General features: G+C 40.9%; 1 protein-coding gene across 1 annotated transcript; it reads left to right on the forward strand.

The window, feature by feature from the left end:
- Positions 1-5,948: 5,948 nt before the first annotated feature.
- On the forward strand, positions 5,949-6,863 carry LOC145400783 (uncharacterized). Its single transcript, XM_080273223.1, has one exon. The coding sequence runs from the start codon at positions 5,949-5,951 to the stop codon at positions 6,861-6,863; it is 915 nt and encodes a 304-aa protein (XP_080129349.1).
- Positions 6,864-20,708: the final 13,845 nt, after the last annotated feature.

A 20,708-nucleotide genomic window follows, 5' to 3' on the forward strand; every position in this document is an offset into this window, starting at 1 on the left:
ACGTCATGAGGAAGGTGTACTGGACTGGCTTGGCAGTACTGGGGAAACGTTCCTCGGTGCTGGCCATCTTCCCAGGCATGGGCAGGTAATAGTACTGGATGCAGCATGTCAGTGCTAGGGTAGAACTCCTTGGATTTGGCCCACTTTGCGCAGCCGATCTGTACTAGCCCAACGAATCTCTAAAGTCATAAATTATTGTTTTGATGACTGTACTGGAAAAAAATAGTACTGGACACGAGGGTACTATACAAAGTCTAATATCACTAACTCTCAACTCAGTACAGCCATCTCCTTAAATCAAGACTTATCCAAGAGCAATGAATGGGGACAAAATAATCTTGTCTTATTTAATGCTGGTAAAACCAAATATATACAATTTACTAATAGACAGATTTTGCCAGATTCACATAGTACCTTCAGTACTACTAATATTCCCATCTCCGAAAGCATTGAAATTCTCGGTGTCTCACAAAACAATGCCTTTAGCTGGACCTCTCATGTTTTGCTAAAACCGCCCCAAAGAAACTTGGATCATTGTACAGAGTCCGTAACTTCTTCACTGACGAGCAGTTAGGTATAATTTATGAGTCATGTGCGCTCTCTGCTTGAATATTTCTCACCCTTGTGGAATGGATATGGAGAGGTTGCACTAAAACAACTAGACAAAATTCAGAACAAAGCTGTTGGAATTATTAATAACCTGCTATTATAAATAAACTACCTCCCATACAAGTAAGAAGGAATGTTGCCTCCCTTGCATTACAGTAAGACCTCACTATGATGGACTAATTCTTTTGGAATTATTAATAACCTGCTATTACAAATAAACTACCTCCCCTACAAGTAAGAAGGAATGTTGCCTCCCTTGCATTACAGTAAGACCTCACTATAATGGACTAATTCTGGCCCAGGCCAGTCAAAAAAACGCATAATTCCAATAAAAGCGACATCTGGACTTCCCCTCGGCTTTTTCCGATATATCAGACATTAATCCGGATCGCCTGAATACTTTTTAAACTGTTTTGACTACCATTGCAGTCCTGTACTGTGTTATAACTTCATTACGTTAATCAAATGGTATAATATATATGATAATACTGTACTATACGCTGATAAACGTGTCTTTTATTTACCTTATTGTGGAGAACATACCTGAAGTGGTCAGGCAGTCTGGACTGCTTTTGGTTTTATCAGACTTTTTGCGATATATATATATATATAGGAATATAGTCCGGTACCTCCTCAAGTCCGATAAAAACAAATTCTGGTCTATTAAAATCTGTTATACTGAGGTTTTTATTATACAGATATTTTTATGGCAAATACTCAGAAGAAGTTGCCTCCATTGTGCCACCTTTCCATGCCTTCCGTCATGCTACACGGGCATCTGGTTGCACTCATGACTGGAATGTCACACAGCCATATTGCAGAACTTCTGCCCATCAGATTTCTTTTATTCCCCGAACTCCGTCTATCTGGAACTCGCTTTCCCGGAGTTGTTTCCCCCAGAACTTCAACCTACAGCTGTTCAAGTCCAACTGTTACAGATATTTTTTTGAATGGAAGATGCCAGTAATCTGGTCTATATATCTATCTATTGCCAGATGCCTTAATCCCATAAGGGGTGGCCACAAACAAATTGCCTCCATATCGCCCTGTCCAATGCCATTTCATTGCCCTGGTTCCAGCTCACACCCCCCCCTCTCTCATATACTTCTCCACTCCATCCTTCCATCTCATCCTTGGCCTCTCCTCCCCTCCGCCTCACACACATACACTCTCCTCATTAGTGTCTCACTCTCCATCCTCTCCACATTGCCAAACCACTTCAGTGTGTTTCTCCTAATGTTCCTGTCACATCCACACCACAACACTTCTTCACTTCCTCATTTGTCAGTCTGTCTCTCCATGTGACTCAACACGCTTCTCTCAAATAACTAATTTCCACTGCTCTCACTCTTGACTTGTGTCCTTCCAGCAACATCCAAGCTTCACTTCCATACATTAGAGTTGGTATCAGAATACTGTCATGCAGTAACTTTTTCACTTCCATGCTCCCTTCCCTGTTTCTTATCACTGCTTTCAAGGAACCAGCAACCTTTCTTCCTTGATGTACACTTTCAAGTACTTCAGCTTCTAAACTTCCATCCTTATTCTTCACACTACCCAAGTACTTAAACGAACTCACATTTTCCATTTCCTCCTCATCCAACCTCACTGTACATTCAGTAACTTCACTTCTCTCAAAGACCATAACTTTTCCCTACATTCACCTTTAGATTCCGTTTCTTACGCACTTTCCCAAACTCATCCACCAAGCCTTGCAGCTCCCCTTCATCTTCACTTAACAACACAGTATTATCTGCAAACAACAGTACAGGGAGTTTCCAAACACTACCCTCTCTCACTAGAGCCACTCCAACATCCACTGCCTTACCTTGTTTCTCTTTTATAACCTCATCCATTTACAGATTGAACAACCATGGAGACATGACATATTCCTGTTTCAATCCAACCTTCAAATAGAAAAATTCACTCAGTTCACTATCCACGTGCACAGCAGCCTTAGCACTCTCATACATACTCTTCACGACATTCAGCAGCTTCCCCTTCTACTCCATATACTCTTAATACTTTCCACAATCCTTGTCCTTCCAGTTTGTCGTATGCTTTCTCCAAATCTGGTGAATGGATTATTTTTTTTCATTCATTTGTTTTTCCTTCCTCTGTTCTGTCATTTAAAAAATATATATATGAGATGGAGGGATGGGGTGGAAAGGTATATGAGAGAGGGGGGTGTAAATTGGGAGCAGATCAGTGAAATGGCGAGGGACAGGGTGACGTGGAGGCGATTTGTTTGTGGCCACCCCGAACGGGATTGAGGGGTCTGGCAATGAATAGATAGATAGACAGATAATGTTACCTATATGAGGCGAGATTAGAATATATTTTGCTAGGCTTGGTTATCTTTCATGTAAGTTGTGGAATTCTCCATTTATCGTGAATCATGATGGAGTACCAAAAGGTGCCTGGGATGCCAAGGCGCGAGCAAATCACCTCTACCATTACGCTGAGGAATCAAGCAAGAATTGACACAGCATATCTAAAAACCAACAGGGAAACATATTTAACATGAAATGTTCAGAATTATTTTAGTTTCTGGGGAATTTCAAATATTTACCCTTCCCAGTCTAGAGTATTTTGAACCGTTGAACATGCAGTTGGAAATTAATAAAGTCATAAGCGATTTTACAATTGTTTTCCTTGTTTCAGAACTTTGTGTCAAGGGATCTTTCACGTGCCGTGAGAGAGCTTCTATGCGTTCGTATGTTCATTACTAGTCGCTAGTAGGCATGGGCAAGCACCTGACATGTGTGATGGCTAACTGTTTTTTTTTTTCCCCCCCTAGCTGATTGTTGCTTTTGTTTTCATGTCCACCAATCATAGGTCAGCATAACTACTGGTCACTTAGCACCTGATTTTGAATTTCAGTATCAGGATGGTGTCTCTGTGCTCCAGCTGGGAGAGTGATTACTTCTCAGTTATTGCAAAATTTCACGGGGATTGTGCAGACATCTGAAGCTACAGTATTAAGTTTTTAAGACATCATGGTGTTCTGGCAGCTCAGGTGATTTGTAAAAACTGTTAAAATCCGTGTAGCTTCAGAGACGATAAACTTATTTGGTTTTGTACAGGCCTATTGTGAAATGTACCTGTGAAGATAGCAGATATATATTTAAAGTTAAGGATTTTCTACTACTTATTTTTATTTTTTTTATTTATTTTATTTTTTTTCCGGGGAATATAAATATATAATGTACAGGAAAGATGTTGTCTAAAAACTTCTGGCCTTAGGTCTAAGCCTTCCTTGAGTCCTAAACAAGTGTCTTGTTTGACCCAGAAAAGGTGGTTTGAAATTTATTTGTGATATGTGGGAAAAAACACGTCACTATATTTTAGTCTTGGACCTTGTTGGAGGGACATAAGTCAAGAGTGACAGCAGTGGAAATGAGTTATTTGAAAAGAGCATGTGGCTTCACATGGAGAAACAAACTGGCAAATGAGGAAGTGAAGCAGCATTGTGGTGTGGATGTGGATGTGATAGTAAGCATTAGGAGAAATACAGAGAGGGTTTGGCGATGTGGAGAGGATGGAGAGCGAGAGACTGACTAGGAGAGAGTATGCTAAAGAGGTGGAGGGAGAGAGAGGGAGGGGGAGGCCAAGGATGAGATGGAAGGATGGAGTGGAGAGGTACGTGAGAGACGGAGGTGTGAGCTGGGAGCAGGGCAGTGAAATGGTGGGGGATAGGGCGACATGGAGGCCATTTGTTTGTGGCCTCCCCATACAGGGTTAAGGCGTCTGGCGATAAAGAGAGAGATAGAAATGTGCGTACTATATCTTTGACAACCTTCCACCCTCCTCCAAGAGTCTGAGTTAGTGAGATTTTACCGCACCAGGTATGTTAAGCAAACACATTGTCAAAAGCACTTAATTTATTGTTGGAATGATCTGTTGTTCAGTGATATGTCATGCTATGAAACCTTCCTGTACATGGTAGCTGCATCTCCGGTGCAATGTGACAGATGTATGGTACTCGTTTTGACATGATCTTAAATTCTTGTAAATGTGACTATGAAACTGGAATATAACACCGGCAAGGAAGCATACTTGGCTGGTGTTGAAAGCATCTGCCCTGCACTGAGTGATGCAGCACCTGGCTGTCTAGGGCTTGTCAGCATGCTCACCACAAGTGACTTAAGTGTTGTCAGATTCATTTGATGGTAAAGTGTAATGGCACCATTGTTAGATTAAGGAGTTTTAGCCTACTTGGAACCTCTCTTATCATGGACATTTTCACATGAGATACACATCATAATTTCTGGATGTAGAGACATTAACTTCTAGTATAACTATGATTTACTGCTGAAAATATTTGTCCACTAGCTACCTAAAGTATAATAAGAACTGGTTTGTGACCCAGGTGAGTGGTGTGAGAGCAGCTGGAGATTGGATGACTAACATGCTAGGCAGCCAGTAATCAGTGCACCAAAGGAGCTGATGAGGACTCTACTGACCCCAGCTGTAAGGTAATGGTTGTGGCATGACTCGCATCATACAAGCCTGGCTGTTTGCATAAAGTGCTGTACAGTATTATCAGGTTCACAGTGATGCTTGTCTAATGGTAGCTTTTCCTCCAGGTCCACAACTGAAATAAGATCAGTGAAGCAGACACATCAGCACTGTGATCGTCATGGAGGTTTCTAATAAATGGAATTTGTACTGCTATTCCCTGCATGTCAACAAGTGGGTTGGCGGAGGGTTAGTGCCCGTCCCTGTAAACCAACTAACTCAAAGACAAATGACCACCCCGTACGGGATTATGGTGCTGGCTGTAGATAGGTAGATAGTAAATGATTCATATCATATGATACATGGTAAAAGGGGTTCATGGATTATTTAATGTACTGTAAGGCAGTGGAAAATGAAGAATTTTGCTGTCACATATTTATGTCTTATTTTTTAAATAACAGAAGAGAGGAAGGAAAAACAAATGAATAAATAAAAGATAAACCACACACCAGATTTCTGGCATGTAGAAAGTAGATAGGTTTTCAGATGAGCACATACATAATTTCAGTTTGCTTGTGGGCAGTGATAACATATCTGTGTATTGACAATTATAGTTCCGTAGTAATTATTTTATGAAAATCATTGTTCAGTTTTAAGAATCTGTTATTAGTGCATAGTACTTACAGAAACATTTCCACATGACAGTTATGTTAGGCATTGGTCATAGTTGTGCCACATAGTAAGGTTAATTTTCTACTGGAGCAGAGTGGAAAGTACATAAGATTGGTAGGTATTAAAAGAAAGGGGGGGATGATGTAATGGAGATGGTAAAGGAAAAAGCAGATATTAAATGAGAATCTGAGGTGAATCATGTAGTTATGGAAGTGGATAAAGAAGAACCACATGTTAAGTTAGAGAGTGAGGTTGATGAAATAATGGTTAAAGAAGAACCTAATGTTAAATTAGAGTGTGAAGCAGATGAAGAAATGTTATTTGTTGATAATGGGATTGTCCTTGACCCAGTGACCCTCTCACCTGTAGTTGAGAGGTTCAGATGTTTAGAGTGCAATAAACTGTTTTCCTCCAAGACTCTGCTTACTCGGCACTCAGTAGTCCATACAGGCGTGAAGGAGTTTGTGTGTGAAGAATGTGGTAAACAGTTTAGGAGAAATAGTCACCTCTCCCAGCACCTACTAACTCATACAGGAGTGAAGAAGTTCAAATGTGGTGAGTGTGATAAAATGTTTGGTTCTAAAAGCAAACTAAATGAACATCTAGTAGTTCATTCAGGAATCAGGAAGTTCAAATGTAATGAGTGTGGTAAAGCATTTGGACAGAAAAGTCACCTAACTCGGCACCAAATGCAACATTCAGGAGTGAAGAACTTCAAGTGTGATGAATGTGGTAAACAGTTTAATCTTAAGCAGGTTCTCACCAGGCACTTGCAAATTCATTTAGGAGTAAAGAAGTTCAAATGTGATGAATGTGGTAAACTATTTGTTCAGAAAGATAATCTCATTCGACACCTGTTGGTTCATTCAGGAGTGAAGAATTTCCAGTGTGAAGAATGTGGTAAACTGTTTAGTGAGAAAGGCAACCTAACTCAGCACCTACTAATTCATTCTGGGGTGAAGAAGTTCAAGTGTGATGAATGTGGTAAACTGTTTACTTATAAAGGTGACCTCAATAGACATCTGCTTGTTCATTCAGGAGTGAAAAAGTTCAAGTGTGATATATGTGACAAACGGTTTACAACCAAACAGGACAAAGACAGGCATACTGCCATTCACTGAAAAGTCTAAGAGGTATTGGTGTTTTCCATGGGATATGGTGATGTATAATAGAAACTCTGTAGAAAGCAAGAGATCTGGACCTATGCAAACAAAACTCATCTGCTAACAAATGCCCGTAGAGGCTGACAAAGATATTAAACACTAGCAGTACATACACAAAGGCTTTAAAGGCCTTAACAGTTCTGCTAAGCTGTTAGACCTCAGGAGCTCTTTTACTCTCAAAACAGGCATGCAAGTTGATACTGTGGTGATACCAACAATACAAGCAGCACCAACACATTTATCAAGAAGAGGAAATATTTAATGAAGATGGTGACCAAGAACTAATTGGATCATGCTGGTATCACAAAGTACAGTAGAATACAAAGGACAGGAACGAATAGGCCTCTTACCCTCAAGTTGAAAGTGAAAATGATATTACTGTTAGCCAATGGGAGAATGTAACTGTGTGGCAGTTGCATTATTCAGCCTGTAGTATGTAGTGCTTTGACTCACACTAGGTGCACTAACTGTATAACCTATTTTTCATCTATTTGTAGAAATTACATTTGGGGATGAAAATGACTCCACCATAAAGATGCATTTGTGACAGAAATGCCAGAGAGAAGACCCCCTCCCTGTCTATAAATTAGGAAGATAATGTCAGAGCACACTGAAGTAACAGAGGGGCATGAATGTAATGGAAAAAAATATAGATAATCTTTAACGAGACATAGGACTATCTCTTAAAAAAAAAAAAAAAAAAAAATTGAAGTAATTCAATGACTTTGTAATGGTGAACAGAACTGCATTGTCAAGTATGAAGGTGATCCGCCAATAAATAAGGAAGGTTTTTACGTAAGGGATAGGTTAGGTTAGGATAAGTTTGGTTAGGTTATCATAAAATAGGATAAGTAAGCTTGGGTTAAGTTCTGAATATTAAGGTTAGGTTTGGATAAGTAGACCCTTATAAAGGTAATGTACCTCAAAATGGCTTTCTAAGATGGCACCTGGAGGCCTTCAATCACCATAAGATGAAGTCAGCAAGTCTTCAGTGCCTTTAGGGACTGTAAACAAACATTGCATTTTAAGCACTTTTCACCACTTTTTAAAGGAAAAACAAAACAAAACAAAACTTGATAACACAGTCAGAAATACTAAATCCCATGAAGAGCTAAGGTAAAGAGAAAACAAGAAAGCTGTAAAATAAGATTTGTATTGTGTCTCCCTAAGGATTACCATAAATTAATTCCTTGGATCCATATTATGACATAGGTGGGAGATGGTTTTGTAAGGATGATGGCTGGCTAGGTTAGGTTGGATTGGATTTGGTAAGATTGTTACATTAGGATGGAATGGGTGGGTTGGGTTAGGTTTCAGTGCAGCATTATGGTAAGAGTGAAGGCAGCTGCATGTGAGTGGGACTTTGACACTGTGTTGCTACACTTCTAATTGGTAATTATCGTACTGGCTCTTCAAAATAATCGTTTTTTTGCTGGAATTATAGTACACTATTAAATTCGTATTTTATAGTGTTTAATAATCTGATGTATTTTAAAATTGTCACCGATACCTTGGTGTATTTACTGAAAACGTACCCATTACAATGATCTTTATCAGAACCATAATTTTGTAATGTGCTGACGTATACTCAGGTGTATATTTATCACTTTTTATTTTGTATCAAAATTAGGCATACCATGAAAATCTCATATTAAAAATACTATTATAATCAGTCATTTATTACCAAAAAAATATATATATATTACAAGGAAAAGAATTAGCCTCTGTGCCACACTAGAAAATCAGTCTTTCTATACTCCGTTTGCTTGATCTGGTCAGGGGCATTCCAAGAGTATTTGGCAACCAGGGCAGACCTATCCAATGGGACCCCCTACCTCCCAAAGATGAATAACATACAAACGAAAATTCGCTGTAATAGTTTTACGGTAGTTTCAGAGTTCAGGTTTAATGAAAATTAAGCGTTATACAACCATTTACTTTCTATCTAATTTGACAGAAATACTGAAAACCTTGAAACAGTGAAATGAAAAAGTTACCATTCAGCTAAATGGCACCCCCTATGGCTGTCACCTGGGGCAGGCCACCCCCCTGCCCCCCCCCCTTAGTACAACACAGTATCTGATTATTAGGGTGTTTAGTCTTTGCGGTAGTATGGCAGACCAATTAATCAAGATCAAGGAGGCTTGACTTTGTTGGAATAAACTGGTGTTTATGCTTGACACCACCAGTGACACTTGCATCTTTCTTAGAAGCCATAGCCAGGGTTAAGTATAAGTGAAATGAGGTAAGAAGACAAAATACTGGGATCACACCACGACATGCAGTGTAAGTAATCCTAGTCATCATGCTGTCACTTAACATTGTCTGTGGCTGTCCGGTAAACTATTCTCATTTTCACAGTCTGGCACCATCAGTGATGTCCTCAATGCCTGTACTGTTGATGTAAATCCTCTGCACTAGGTGAGCCTCTATTATATTACCTTGAGATTGGATGAATCAGAGAAAGATAGATTTTGGAATGATTTAATATGTGTAGTGGGTGGTATGCGGGATGATGAGATAGTGATTTTGGGAGGGGACTTAAAGGGTCATGTAGGTGAAGCAGCACAAGGTTATGAAGGAGTGCATGGGGGATGTGCGTATGGTCTAAGGAATGCAGAAGGGGAAAGGATACTCGAGTTTGGGGAGGCAACGGACATGATTGTGTGCAACACATATTTTAGGAAAAGAGACAGTAGGTTAATTACGTATGAGTCTGGGGGAAATAGCAGTCAGATAGATTATTTTCTGGTTAGGAAGGCCAATAGGAGGTTAGTGAGGGATGTTAAAGTTATAGGAAGTGAGGAGTGTGTGCAGCAGCACAAACTATTGATTTGTGATATGGTGCTTAAAGAACAAGTGATGAAAAAGAGGACTTATGTACCTAGGAGGAAAATATGGAAGCTGAAAAACCAAGTAGTAAGGGATGCCTTCTATAGCAAGTTGAGGAGAGTTGTGGCTGAACAGGGAGCTGTAGACAGAGGCGTTAATGAACAGTACAGAGCCCTCAAGAGCAATTTCTTGAGAGTTACTGACGTAACATGCGGCTGGACAAGAGGACCACCAAGACATAAAGTAACTTGGTGGTGGGATGAGGGTGTAGATGCTGCAATTAAGGAGAAAAGAAGGCTTTTCCGGGAATGGAAGAAGGATGGTAGCAAGGAGGAATATTTGGCTGCCAAGCGTAGGGCTAGAAGAGAGGTATACAGGGCAAAGTCTGAGTCACAGAGACAATTGCTTGATAACCTAAATCATGGGGAAAGGAAAAATATATTTAGGGTGGCAGGTCAGGTGAAGAGGGATAATCGGGATATCATAGGTGAGCAGTGTGTGAAGAATGATGAAGGAAGGGTAGTGGTGAACAGCGAGGATATTAAAGATGCATGGAGAGAGCATTATAATCGGTTGTTGAATGAGGAGTTTGACTGGGACAGGGAAGGTTTGGAGCCAGCAGATCCAGTGTCTGGCCCTTGGCCTTTGATTGATACTGCTACTGTGAGTGAGGCAATAGGCAGGATGAGGGTGGGGAAGGCAGCAGGTGTGTCTGGGTTGACTGCCGAAATGTTGAAGGCCTCAGGCGATATAGGGGTGAGTTTAGTCACTGACCTGATAAATAGGATTATTTATGAGTGTGTTGTCCCAGATGATTGGCTGAAGAGTGTAATTGTAAATGTGTATAAAGGAAAGGGTGATGCCCTGGAAAGAGGAAATTATAGAGGTATAAAGCTCTTAGATCAGATAATGAAGGTAATGGAGAGAGTTTTAGAAGGTATGATTAGAGAAAGAGTGAATATTGATGAGATGCAGTTTGGCTTTATGCCAGGTAGGGGGACCACTGATGCCATATTCATTGTTCGACAGCTTCAGGAAAAATATATTGGTAGGAGAAGGGATCTTTATTTTGTTTTTGTTGATTTGGAAAAGGCCTTTGACAGAGTCCCTAGAGAGGTGGTGAAGTGGGCAATGAGAAAGCTTGGCTTGGAGGAGTGGCTGGTTAGGGTGGTTATGGTCATGTATGTGGGTGCTCACACCCAGGTGAGAGTGAATGGAGATTTGAGTGATGAGTTTTCCGTGAATGTTGGTGTGCATCAGGGGTCAGTCTTGAGTCCCATGTTGTTTATCATGGTACTTAAAGCCCTTTCACGTAACTTTAGAGATGGACTCCCGTGGGAGTTGTTGTATGCTGATGATTTGGTGTTGATTGCACAGAATGAAAGGGAGGCAGAGGAAAGGTTTAGGAAGTGGAGAGATGGTATGGGGCAAAAGGGTTTAAGGGTAAATGCAGATAAAACAAAAGTGATGATATCCAGGGTTGGTGGCAGTACTGTCAAAGACGAGGGAGAGTGGCCATGTGCAGTTTGCCACAAGGGCGTGGGAAGTAATTCCATCTTGTGTGGTGTGTTTGATAAATGGGTGCATAAGAGATGTAGTGGTATCAGAGGTAGACTGCGAGATAATGCTGATTTTATGTGTATGGCGTGCCGGGGTGAGCAATTGGAGATTGTCAGACGTGAAAGGATTGAACTTGCTGGCGAATCTCTTGAGTGTGTGGAAGAGTTTTGTTATTTGGGAGACATGTTGTGTGCTGTAGGTGGGGCTGGAGCTAGCTCTGCGGCTAGGGTGAGAAGTGGTTGGAAGAAGTTCAGGGAGCTCTTGCCTCTCCTGACATTGAGAGGGCTCTCCCTACGTGCTAAGGGGTCTTTGTATGCAGCATGTGTTAGGCAGTGAGACCTGGGCAGTGAAGGAGGAAGATATTCGCCGGCTCAGACGTACAGAAACGACAATGATTAGGTGGATGTGCAGTGCGTCCCTGCGTCCCAGGCCTGGAGGGGCTGGGTTTACAATGGAAGAGTTGAGAGGTAGGATGGGACTGGAGTGTATTGGCGTAGTGATGAGGAGAGGTAGATTGAGGTGGTTTGGACATGTGGAGAGTATGGGGGATGATAATTGGGTGAAGAAGGTGAGAAGTGTTAATATTGGGGGTGGGGTTATGAGGGGTAGACCGAGAAAGACATGGGACGAGGTCATTAAGTGTGACCTTAGGGTTAAGGGACTGAACAGGGAGGCTGCAATGGATCGTGCAGCGTGGAGAGCCGCCATTAGGTGACCAAGGCCGACACATGCAAGCATGTTGGAGCCTTTAAAAACGAAAACGATAAAAACGAAAACTTGAGAATCTATATAAAGCAATACAAAAAGGTATATCCAGTGCTGAGGAGTATTGTCAATGCTATATGTGTTGAGGACATCACTGATCGTGCCAGACTCGGTGAAATGGAGTATAGCAGCAAAATGCAGTACACAGAACTTAAATAGATAATTCATAGAAATGTGCTTACTCTTGCAGATAATAACTCGGTAAGACCATTAAAAAAAAAAGTATTTTCAGTGATCACAATTCCATTAGCCCTTCAGATCTTCATGTGTCAAACTGTGGAACAACTTTGCATGATTAGCTGTGTGTGCAAGCACATCTTTACAGTGAATAAATTTGACACATGACCCTCCTGAATTTTTTAGGCATTCTAATGAAATAAGATCTCCATTTACAATTTTGGTTTTTAGCCTATTTCTTAGCTTGGTTTTGAGAAGATTAACCTTGCTGAATACTCTTTCACATTCAGCATTAGAATGTGTGGCCACAGAATTTACTGCCATGCTAGCTTTCATACCAAAATTATCATACAAACCATACAATAATAGAAAATGGTATTGTACATCGTTCAAGAGAATGTTATTGTAAACATACGATAATTATTGTACATGTGGCAACACTGCTTTGACAATATGGGTTGGGTTGCCTCTCGCAGTTCATTTGTGGTGCCTCCACAGATACCTGTCCTTGGTTAATGAGTACTTACATCCCAAATGCATAAATCCATTTTTGTAAGGTTTCTCATTACATTGTACATATTGTATAATATTAAATAATAATGTAAATAATTTCTTGCAGTTAATCACCCACAAAGCCATGTTATATGCTGACCTCCTGCCAACTTTAGCTTTGTTCAGTAGTACATAACAAAATTCTGTTTGTTTATTAATAATTGTTTTGCATATGCGTATATCCGCACTATTTAAGTGCTGGCCTGTGGGCCAAATCCCACACTTGGGTTGTTTTTAATTGGCCCTTTGACAGACTCAGAAGAATGAAAATAAAAGAATAAATAAATAGACTTCATATTGTTACAATATTCCATTCACCAGAATTATTTAGTGATGGAAGTAGTGTTGCCAATTTAGCATTTTCTACTAAATCAAGAGGATTTAAAACCAATCGAGAGAGAAAAACCTAACATTTATTTGATATCTGGCATTTTTTTAATATACTGTCTGGCTTTCTTTTTCCACCAATCTGTTTATAGGGGATAAAATGGAAATAAAAGAAACGTACAGGCATACCACGGTTTTACTATGCAATTAGTTAAGTAAAAAGCCATCGTTAGGTGGGGTATCATATCTCGGGGTAGATATTACATGTAAAGTGTAGGGGTGTGTTTTTGAGCCTTGTGTGTCCTCCCCATCCAAGTCCTAAACCCAACCAAATGAGTCCAAAAAAAAATTTAAAGCCAATCTAAATGGCCTAACAGCTGTAAAAGAAGCTAACCTAGGCCTAATATCTGTAAATAACTCATTAAAACCAAAAAATAAGATTTGAAAATCATCAAATATACAGTACTGTACAGTAAGTTTGGAAGGAATCAAACTTAGTAAACTGTACCCAAAAATGACAATGTTCACACTACCTATGACTAAAACATGTCAGTCCAAATCTAAAAACTGTTTTTAAATCAACCTAACACAATTTTAGTATAAAATACATCAAAATCTATTTTTAAAAATAAAAACCCATCATTAACCCAGAGTTTGGCCATCGTTAGGTGGGGTATGGTGGTATTTCTACCCCCATCGCTAAGCCGGGCTATAGCATCTAGGGGTAATTGTACATTGAGGTATACCTGTATGGCCCTTCTATCAGTCTGAGTTTTATAATCCAGCCCTACCCCGAAATTAATTGAGTAGCCCTGGTGTACGCACTTTTACCATTTTCAGATTTTTTTTTTTTTATCATCATTGGGCATAGGCTTCACTGCCCAGTAATCATCCTCCATGTCATATACACTTCAACATGTCATCGCTTTGGTGCTAACACCCAAATTCCGTATTGAATACATGGTGGGGCTCCCATACAGGGGGGTATTTTATGACCTGTCAGCAGGTCTTCTGGTAGATCAGTAAAGTCTGCTTGATGAAATTGTGATTCTTATCCGTTCCCCACCCCAGCCGGGATTTGAACCTGGGTCCATTAGGACTGCGGGTCACCTCCAAACCGATTCAGACATTGCTTTCCCCAGAAAAGTTTTGTGTTTATGGGCCCTGAGACTTGTGTATGCTTTGGGTTTTGCATCACTTCTGCAAATACTAAACATCTCCAGAACATATAATTTGACTTTTATATATTGTAGTTATATTTCATGGGCATTCCTCACTGAATTTTGTAAATAGTCTCAAAAAAGGAAAAAAAAAATGTATAGGGTGTATATTACTATGGGATTGTTCCATAGGATTATAACAGACAAAGGGATGAATCCAGCATTTACATTTTTTTTTTAATTATCTGAGTCACTAGAACAATAACCACAGCTTTGTTCCTCATGTCCTTCATAACGAGGAGACGTTGGCACACTTCTCGAGTACATTATTCTCTCTCTCTGTTTGTCCCTGTCCCTCTGACAGTTTGACTGTCTGTCTTTGTCTGTTTGTCTTCTCTGTCTGTCTCTGTTTCTACACACTGTCTTTGTGTGTGTGTGTGTGTGTGTGCGTGTGCGCGCACGCTATCATATCTCGTTGTACACTTTCTGTATGCTGCAAATCAGGTAGGTAATTATCTGCTTACCTATACGAGGTCTCAGCACCTCAGAAAATAATGTGTAAGCATCGCCTCCCCCTTCCCTTCTAGCCTCCACAGCCCCTCTGCACCACCACTTCCACGCCACGTTATCCTTCAATTAGCAGTACTCGTGAGAATGCCGCGTCACTGAACCTGCTCTCAAGTCGCAGTTCACATTGCTCTGAAACAGTTTTGAAGTTTGAAGAAACCCGAAAATTCCATGGCAAAAACATTCTCCCAGAGTATGAAAATATTTCTCAAATCCCATCCTCCACTTCTCTAGGTCCTTCCCCCCTTCCCTGTGCCACTAATGTCTTCAGTCCCCACACCTTCACGAGCAGTGACGAACTCAGTGATGAAACCATTTTATAACAAATTGACCTAATAATGTCAAGCACCCACCCCTTACGTTACAGCCCCCACCTTCACCAAAGTTTTCAATGTCTTAATGCCTCAACCAAACTCCTGATGAAACTACTAGTATTTGTAACAGCATCTCAGATTAGAATAGAGTGAACATAGTACAGAACAGAGAGAGAGACGGAAAGATGGAGAGAAGGAGGTTAGAATAGTTCTTACCTACCTAATTGCTATTACCTAATTGTCTTGTTAAAGGTATGAGTCAAGCTTGTGCTGTCCCGTGACTTAACCATTCTCATCATACATCTTAAATTTATACACCGTTTTGGCACACACTATTTCATTCAGGATTGGGGGCACGGTGGCTCAGTGGTAGAGCATCGGAGTCGTGATTGGGGGATTGCGAGTTCGAGCCTCGTCCGGTTCTGCCGTGCCGCGAGTGGTAGCACGCTCCTGTAACCTAGCGGGGCTATATGACCATAGTTGCCTAGCTTAGGGATTAAATCCCTTCATTCGGTAGTGCATTCCACTGATCAATTACCCTATTTCGGAAACTAAATTTCTTTACGTCTTTATCGCCTCTCTTTTTATGCAGTTTTTTGCGGTGTCCCCTTGCTGATGCTTCCCCATAGGTTATATATTCATTTATGTCTATTTTCTCCTTTCCTGATATGCATTTATATAGCATAATCATGTCTCCTTTTTTCCTTCTCTCTTGCAGTGTTGGCAGATTCAGTTTTTCCAGTCTTTCTTCGTAGATGAGATCCCTTTAGCTTGGTACCCATCCAGTAGTGGCCCTTTGAACTTTTTCAGTCTTATATATGTGTTTTTTGAGATGAGGATTCCACACTACTGATGCATACTCCAGGGTTGGTCTTATCTTTCTCAGCATTTCTTCATTTATGTATGTGAATGCTATTCTCATATTTGTAAGCAGTGTATACATGTTCTGTACCTTCTCACTGATGTGGTCAGACGGAGATAGTCTGTTTGTTACTGATAATCACACCTAGGTCCTTCTCTCTGATATGTGTAGAGTTTTACTTCCTAATTTTATAATCCCAATCTGGTCTTTTCCCACTTTTACCAAAGTGTGTGTGTGTGTGTGTGTGTGTGTGTGTGTGTCAAATATAAAAATCGCTGTTAATTATAACTTGTTTCCTCAGATGCGGCAGTTATGACTTCGATTCAGATTTGGTGGACTAATATTGAGGACAAGCTGATGATCATGAACTTTCTTAGTAGCAGAGGAATGGAGGAAAGAAATTGGTTGACGTGACAGAGTATCAAGAATATGCTACCCTAAAAAGAAAGGTGTCGCATGCCAGTCCTAGACAGAAAGGCTTCATGTCGATAGCATCAATTTTAACTTAAAGGTCGAGCAACTGATCGAGACCGGTTGACCAGTTCTTAAGATGGAATCTTTAGGTGGAGGGGGATTACCTGACACTTTGATGACGTTTTTCATGGTAGATTGTGGAATGATTCTTGGAGGACCTTTGATCATAAGAGGTGAGTACAGATGAGGTGACATACAGAGGAAGCCAGTGGTGAGAAGGGTGCCACCTGCTACACACACACACACACAGTACGAAACAGTAAGCATCTAAGGAAAGCAAACCGCAGCCGACGTGTGGGCCTTTTGAAACACCTGGTTGCAGGGTAGAATATGACTATGATAACTGTTACATGATGAAATATCGATAATCAAGGAGGCTTCCCCACCCACTTTTCTCCCCAGTTGAGGCAGGCATTGAATATGTGAGTGTGTAGTAATCAAATTAACTCTTTTGCACAGATATGGATCAAACTTTATGGAATGGTTCAGATTTTGCCCAAAAGTTGACAATCATTGGGAAAAACGGGTGAAAGATGAAGGTTATATGGCACTTTTTAATTGGGTTGATCCAATTTAAATCAAACTTGGTGAAAGGTTTTACACTTCGGGAAGGATGAAATGATCGATTTTGAATATAGTCAAAGCCAAGGCCAGGGCCATCGGGAAGGCTAAAGGTTCGATCCTGTAATTCAAACAGCTTTAATTGGTTTTACCTGAACCGATCTTGATGGAAGGGCTGAAAAGTAGGCAAGGATGATGAGATCAGATTCTGAGAAATATAGGTTAAACTTTAAGGTGACAGGACAAAGCTCAAATACCGTTGATCCAGCTGAAAACAAACTTAGTAGAAGGGGTAAGGCTCAGGCAAGAATTAAGTAGTTCAGTTTGAGAACAATCCGTTTGACAACTAGGCCACAGGGTTAGGTCAAATGTTTAGTCCTTTGACCAGCTTTAGACTGACGGTGTTGCGCTTTGTGGGAGATTCTGTTTGTTTTATTAATACAACCTAGATGCATTGCGTTTGCATTTTTGTTGGAATGGATGAAGTGAAATGAGAGAGAGAGAGAATGGTAAATCCAATTTCTGAGACTCTAGCACAGTGTTTCTCAAAAATTTTCACTTCATTCTCCATTTATGGGGATCTTAACATCCTTGTGGCCCCCCTTCAGTTTTCTCTCAAGCCCCTCACAAATAATAATGGAAAAAACTGTTTTGATACTCATCATTTTTTTAAATATTTAAAAGCTAACAATCAGAATGCATATTTTGTTACATAACAGTGGGATGGATGACACTGCTTTCAGTCAGTCGACTGATTCGAGGTTGAGTCACTGATAATGCACATCTCATACTTGGGTCCACATCCAACTGGTTTCGGCTTTTACTTTTTATATATAGAAGGATGAGGAAACCAGATACACATGCATATGTTGTGGAAATGGCAAGAGGCCTCAAAGTGCGATTACACAGGCACATTCTGATTGACTACTTCCACTAGCCCGCCATGGCCCTGTAAAATCCTGCCGTGGTCCCCTTGGGAGCCATGGCTCCCAATCTGAGAAACAGTGCTCTAGACACTATAAAGTGGTGAGAAAAATAACTCCTTTGTGCCCAGTGGTCTGGGTTAGCCGATGTGAATACTACGGAGTCTGTAAAGAAGAAAAAAGAGACTTAAAGAATAAATATATATATATATATATATATATATATATATATATATATATATATATATATATATATATATATACATATACCGGTATACTGTGTTTAGTACCTGGTGATGTGTTGAGGAGGACTGAAATTCGTGATCGATGATGTGTGGGAGAGTATTTATCACATTCTTTTCATTACTTGTTGGGAAGTTGCGATGTCCACGATCGCCAGAATCTGTCATAAGTTGTGGGTGTGTGTGTGTACTGTATATATATATATATAGATATATATATATATATATATATATATATATATATATATATATATATGTGTGTGTGTGTGTGTGTGTGTGTGTGTGTGTGTGTAAACCGTCATACGGCTGAAATAACGTAAGGAAGCTGTTGTCGCTTCAGCCGAAGCTAATTCATAAACGTGAAGAAATCGTCTGACATAGCCAGTACAATGTAAACGCGCTTGAGCTGAGGGAATTATGAAGGGGACAAGAGCAGATGAAGGAAAGGACACAGGACGAATGATGAGAGGCGTGGAGAAAACAGCGCCAGGAATGGAAAGGAGAAGGAAAATAAACGAAACTGAGGTTCAAACTCACATATTCTAGTCGTTGGAAGAAGTTTGGTTACATTCTCTCTTTCCTTCCCTTCCTGCTTCCTTTTTCTTGACCCTATTAACTTAACAGTGAGGTGGGACGGTGAGGAAGATTTAGACTTCCCTGGAAAAGCATCTTTAATTTGTAGGTAGGTCACGTTCCTCCAAGAAGAGAACGACCAGAAGGATTCAATTAACTTAGACCTACTGACGTGTGGGTCAGGGGTGTGGCTGTGGTGCGCTGGGGCATGGTGTGGCTGTGGTGTGGTGTGGTGTGGTGTAGTGTAGTGTGGTGTAGTTGTTGTGTGGTGTGGTGTGGTGTGTCTGTGGTGTGGTATGTTGATGTGGTTGTGATGCAGGATGTAGTAGCTGTGGTGTGGTATGGCGTGGTGTGGTGTGTATGTGGTGTGGTATGTTGGTGTGGCTGTGGTGCGGGATATAGTAGATGTGGTGTGGTGTGGTGCGGTGTGGCTCTGGTGCAGTGTATAGTAGCTGTGGCGTGGTGTGGTGTGGTTTGACTGTGGGTGTGGTGTGATATGATGTGGTGTGGTATGGCTATAGGTGTGGTCTGTTAGGTTGTAGTGTAGTGGGTCTGTGGGTGCGGTGGGATGTGGCTGTGTTGTGGATTACATTTGGTGTGGTGTGTCTGTGGGTGTGGTGTGACTGTGGGTGTAGTGGGGGTGCAGGTGTGGTGAGGCTGTGGGTGTGGTGGACTTATGAGTTTGATGTGTTGTTGTTGTGTTGTGGTTTGGCTTTTATTGATGTGGTGTGGCTTTGGGTGTGGTGTGGTGTGCCTTTTGCTGTGTGACTGTGGGTTTCATATGGTGTGGCTGGTGCTGTAATGTGGCCGTAAAGCATCACTCGTGGGAATGAGAGTATAGTTTAGTAAGAAGTGAATAATTAAATATTCACAATTAAATATTAGCAATGATAGACTATGTGTGTGTGGATGAGCGAATGAGAAGACTAGTGTTGGATGCAAGAGTGTGGAGAGGGTGGGGGAATGGAGTCTCTGACCATCACTTAGTGATGGCCAAGGTAAAGCTGCAAAGAAAATGGTTGAGACGAAGGGGAAGACAGGAGGAAACAGCTCCTCTGACAAGAGTGGAGAAATTGCAAGAGAGTGAGAAAATGACAGAGTATAAGAGCATAGTGGAAGAAAGATTGGGAAGGTATGAGCTAGAGCAGATGGAAGGGGTGGAATATGTATGTAAGATATTCACAGAAGAGATAGGCGCAGCGTGTGAGGTGGTTTGTGGAGTGAGGGGGAGATGCAAGGGTGTGCAAGGGACAGCATGGTGGAATGATGAGGTGAAACGAGCTGTGGAACAAAAGAAGAGGGCATATAGTGAATGGTTAGGGAGCAGAGGTAGGAGAGAAGATGAGAGAGAGAAAAGAGAGATATATGTAAGCAGGAGAAGGGAGGTGAAGAGACTGGTGAAGGAGAGTAAGAAGAAAGTGGATGAAGAGTTTGGGAGGAATCTGAGTGTGAAATGGAGGGAGAGTAAGAAATTGTTTTGGAAGGAGGTAAAGAAAGTAAGACAGTGTGAAAGAGGAAATAGTAAGGGAGTGAAAGATATGAATAATAGATTGTTGGTGGAGAAGAGAGAGAAATTGAGGAGATGGAAGGAGCACTTTGAGGATTTGTTGAATGTAGAAAGTGAGAGTAGTGCGAGTATAAGTGGTTGGGGAATGGCTGGGAGAAGAAGAGATGAGAGGAGGGAGGAAGAGATCAGTAGGGCGGAAGTAGTGGAAGCAATGAAGATCAAGTTGGGAAAGGCCCCAGGAATTGACGGAGTGTGTGGTGAAATGCTGAGGTATAGGGGTGAGATTGTTGTGGAGTGGATATGGAAGTTGTGTAGATTGGCTTGGGAAGAGGGAAGGGTTCCAGAGGACTGGAAATCAGGTATAATTGTTCCTTTATACAAAGGAAAATGGGAGAGAGAAATATGTG

This window comes from Coenobita brevimanus, chromosome 6 (genome assembly GCF_032717465.1).
Source record: "Coenobita brevimanus isolate Jiangsu-jjx chromosome 6, ASM3271746v2, whole genome shotgun sequence".
In the NCBI taxonomy this organism is placed as follows: Eukaryota; Metazoa; Arthropoda; class Malacostraca; order Decapoda; family Coenobitidae; genus Coenobita; species Coenobita brevimanus.

What these genes read in the sequence shown, in the direction of transcription:
- LOC145400783 (XM_080273223.1), top strand. Translation starts at nt 5,949, where the DNA reads ATGGAAGTGGATAAAGAAGAACCACATGTTAAGTTAGAGAGTGAGGTT.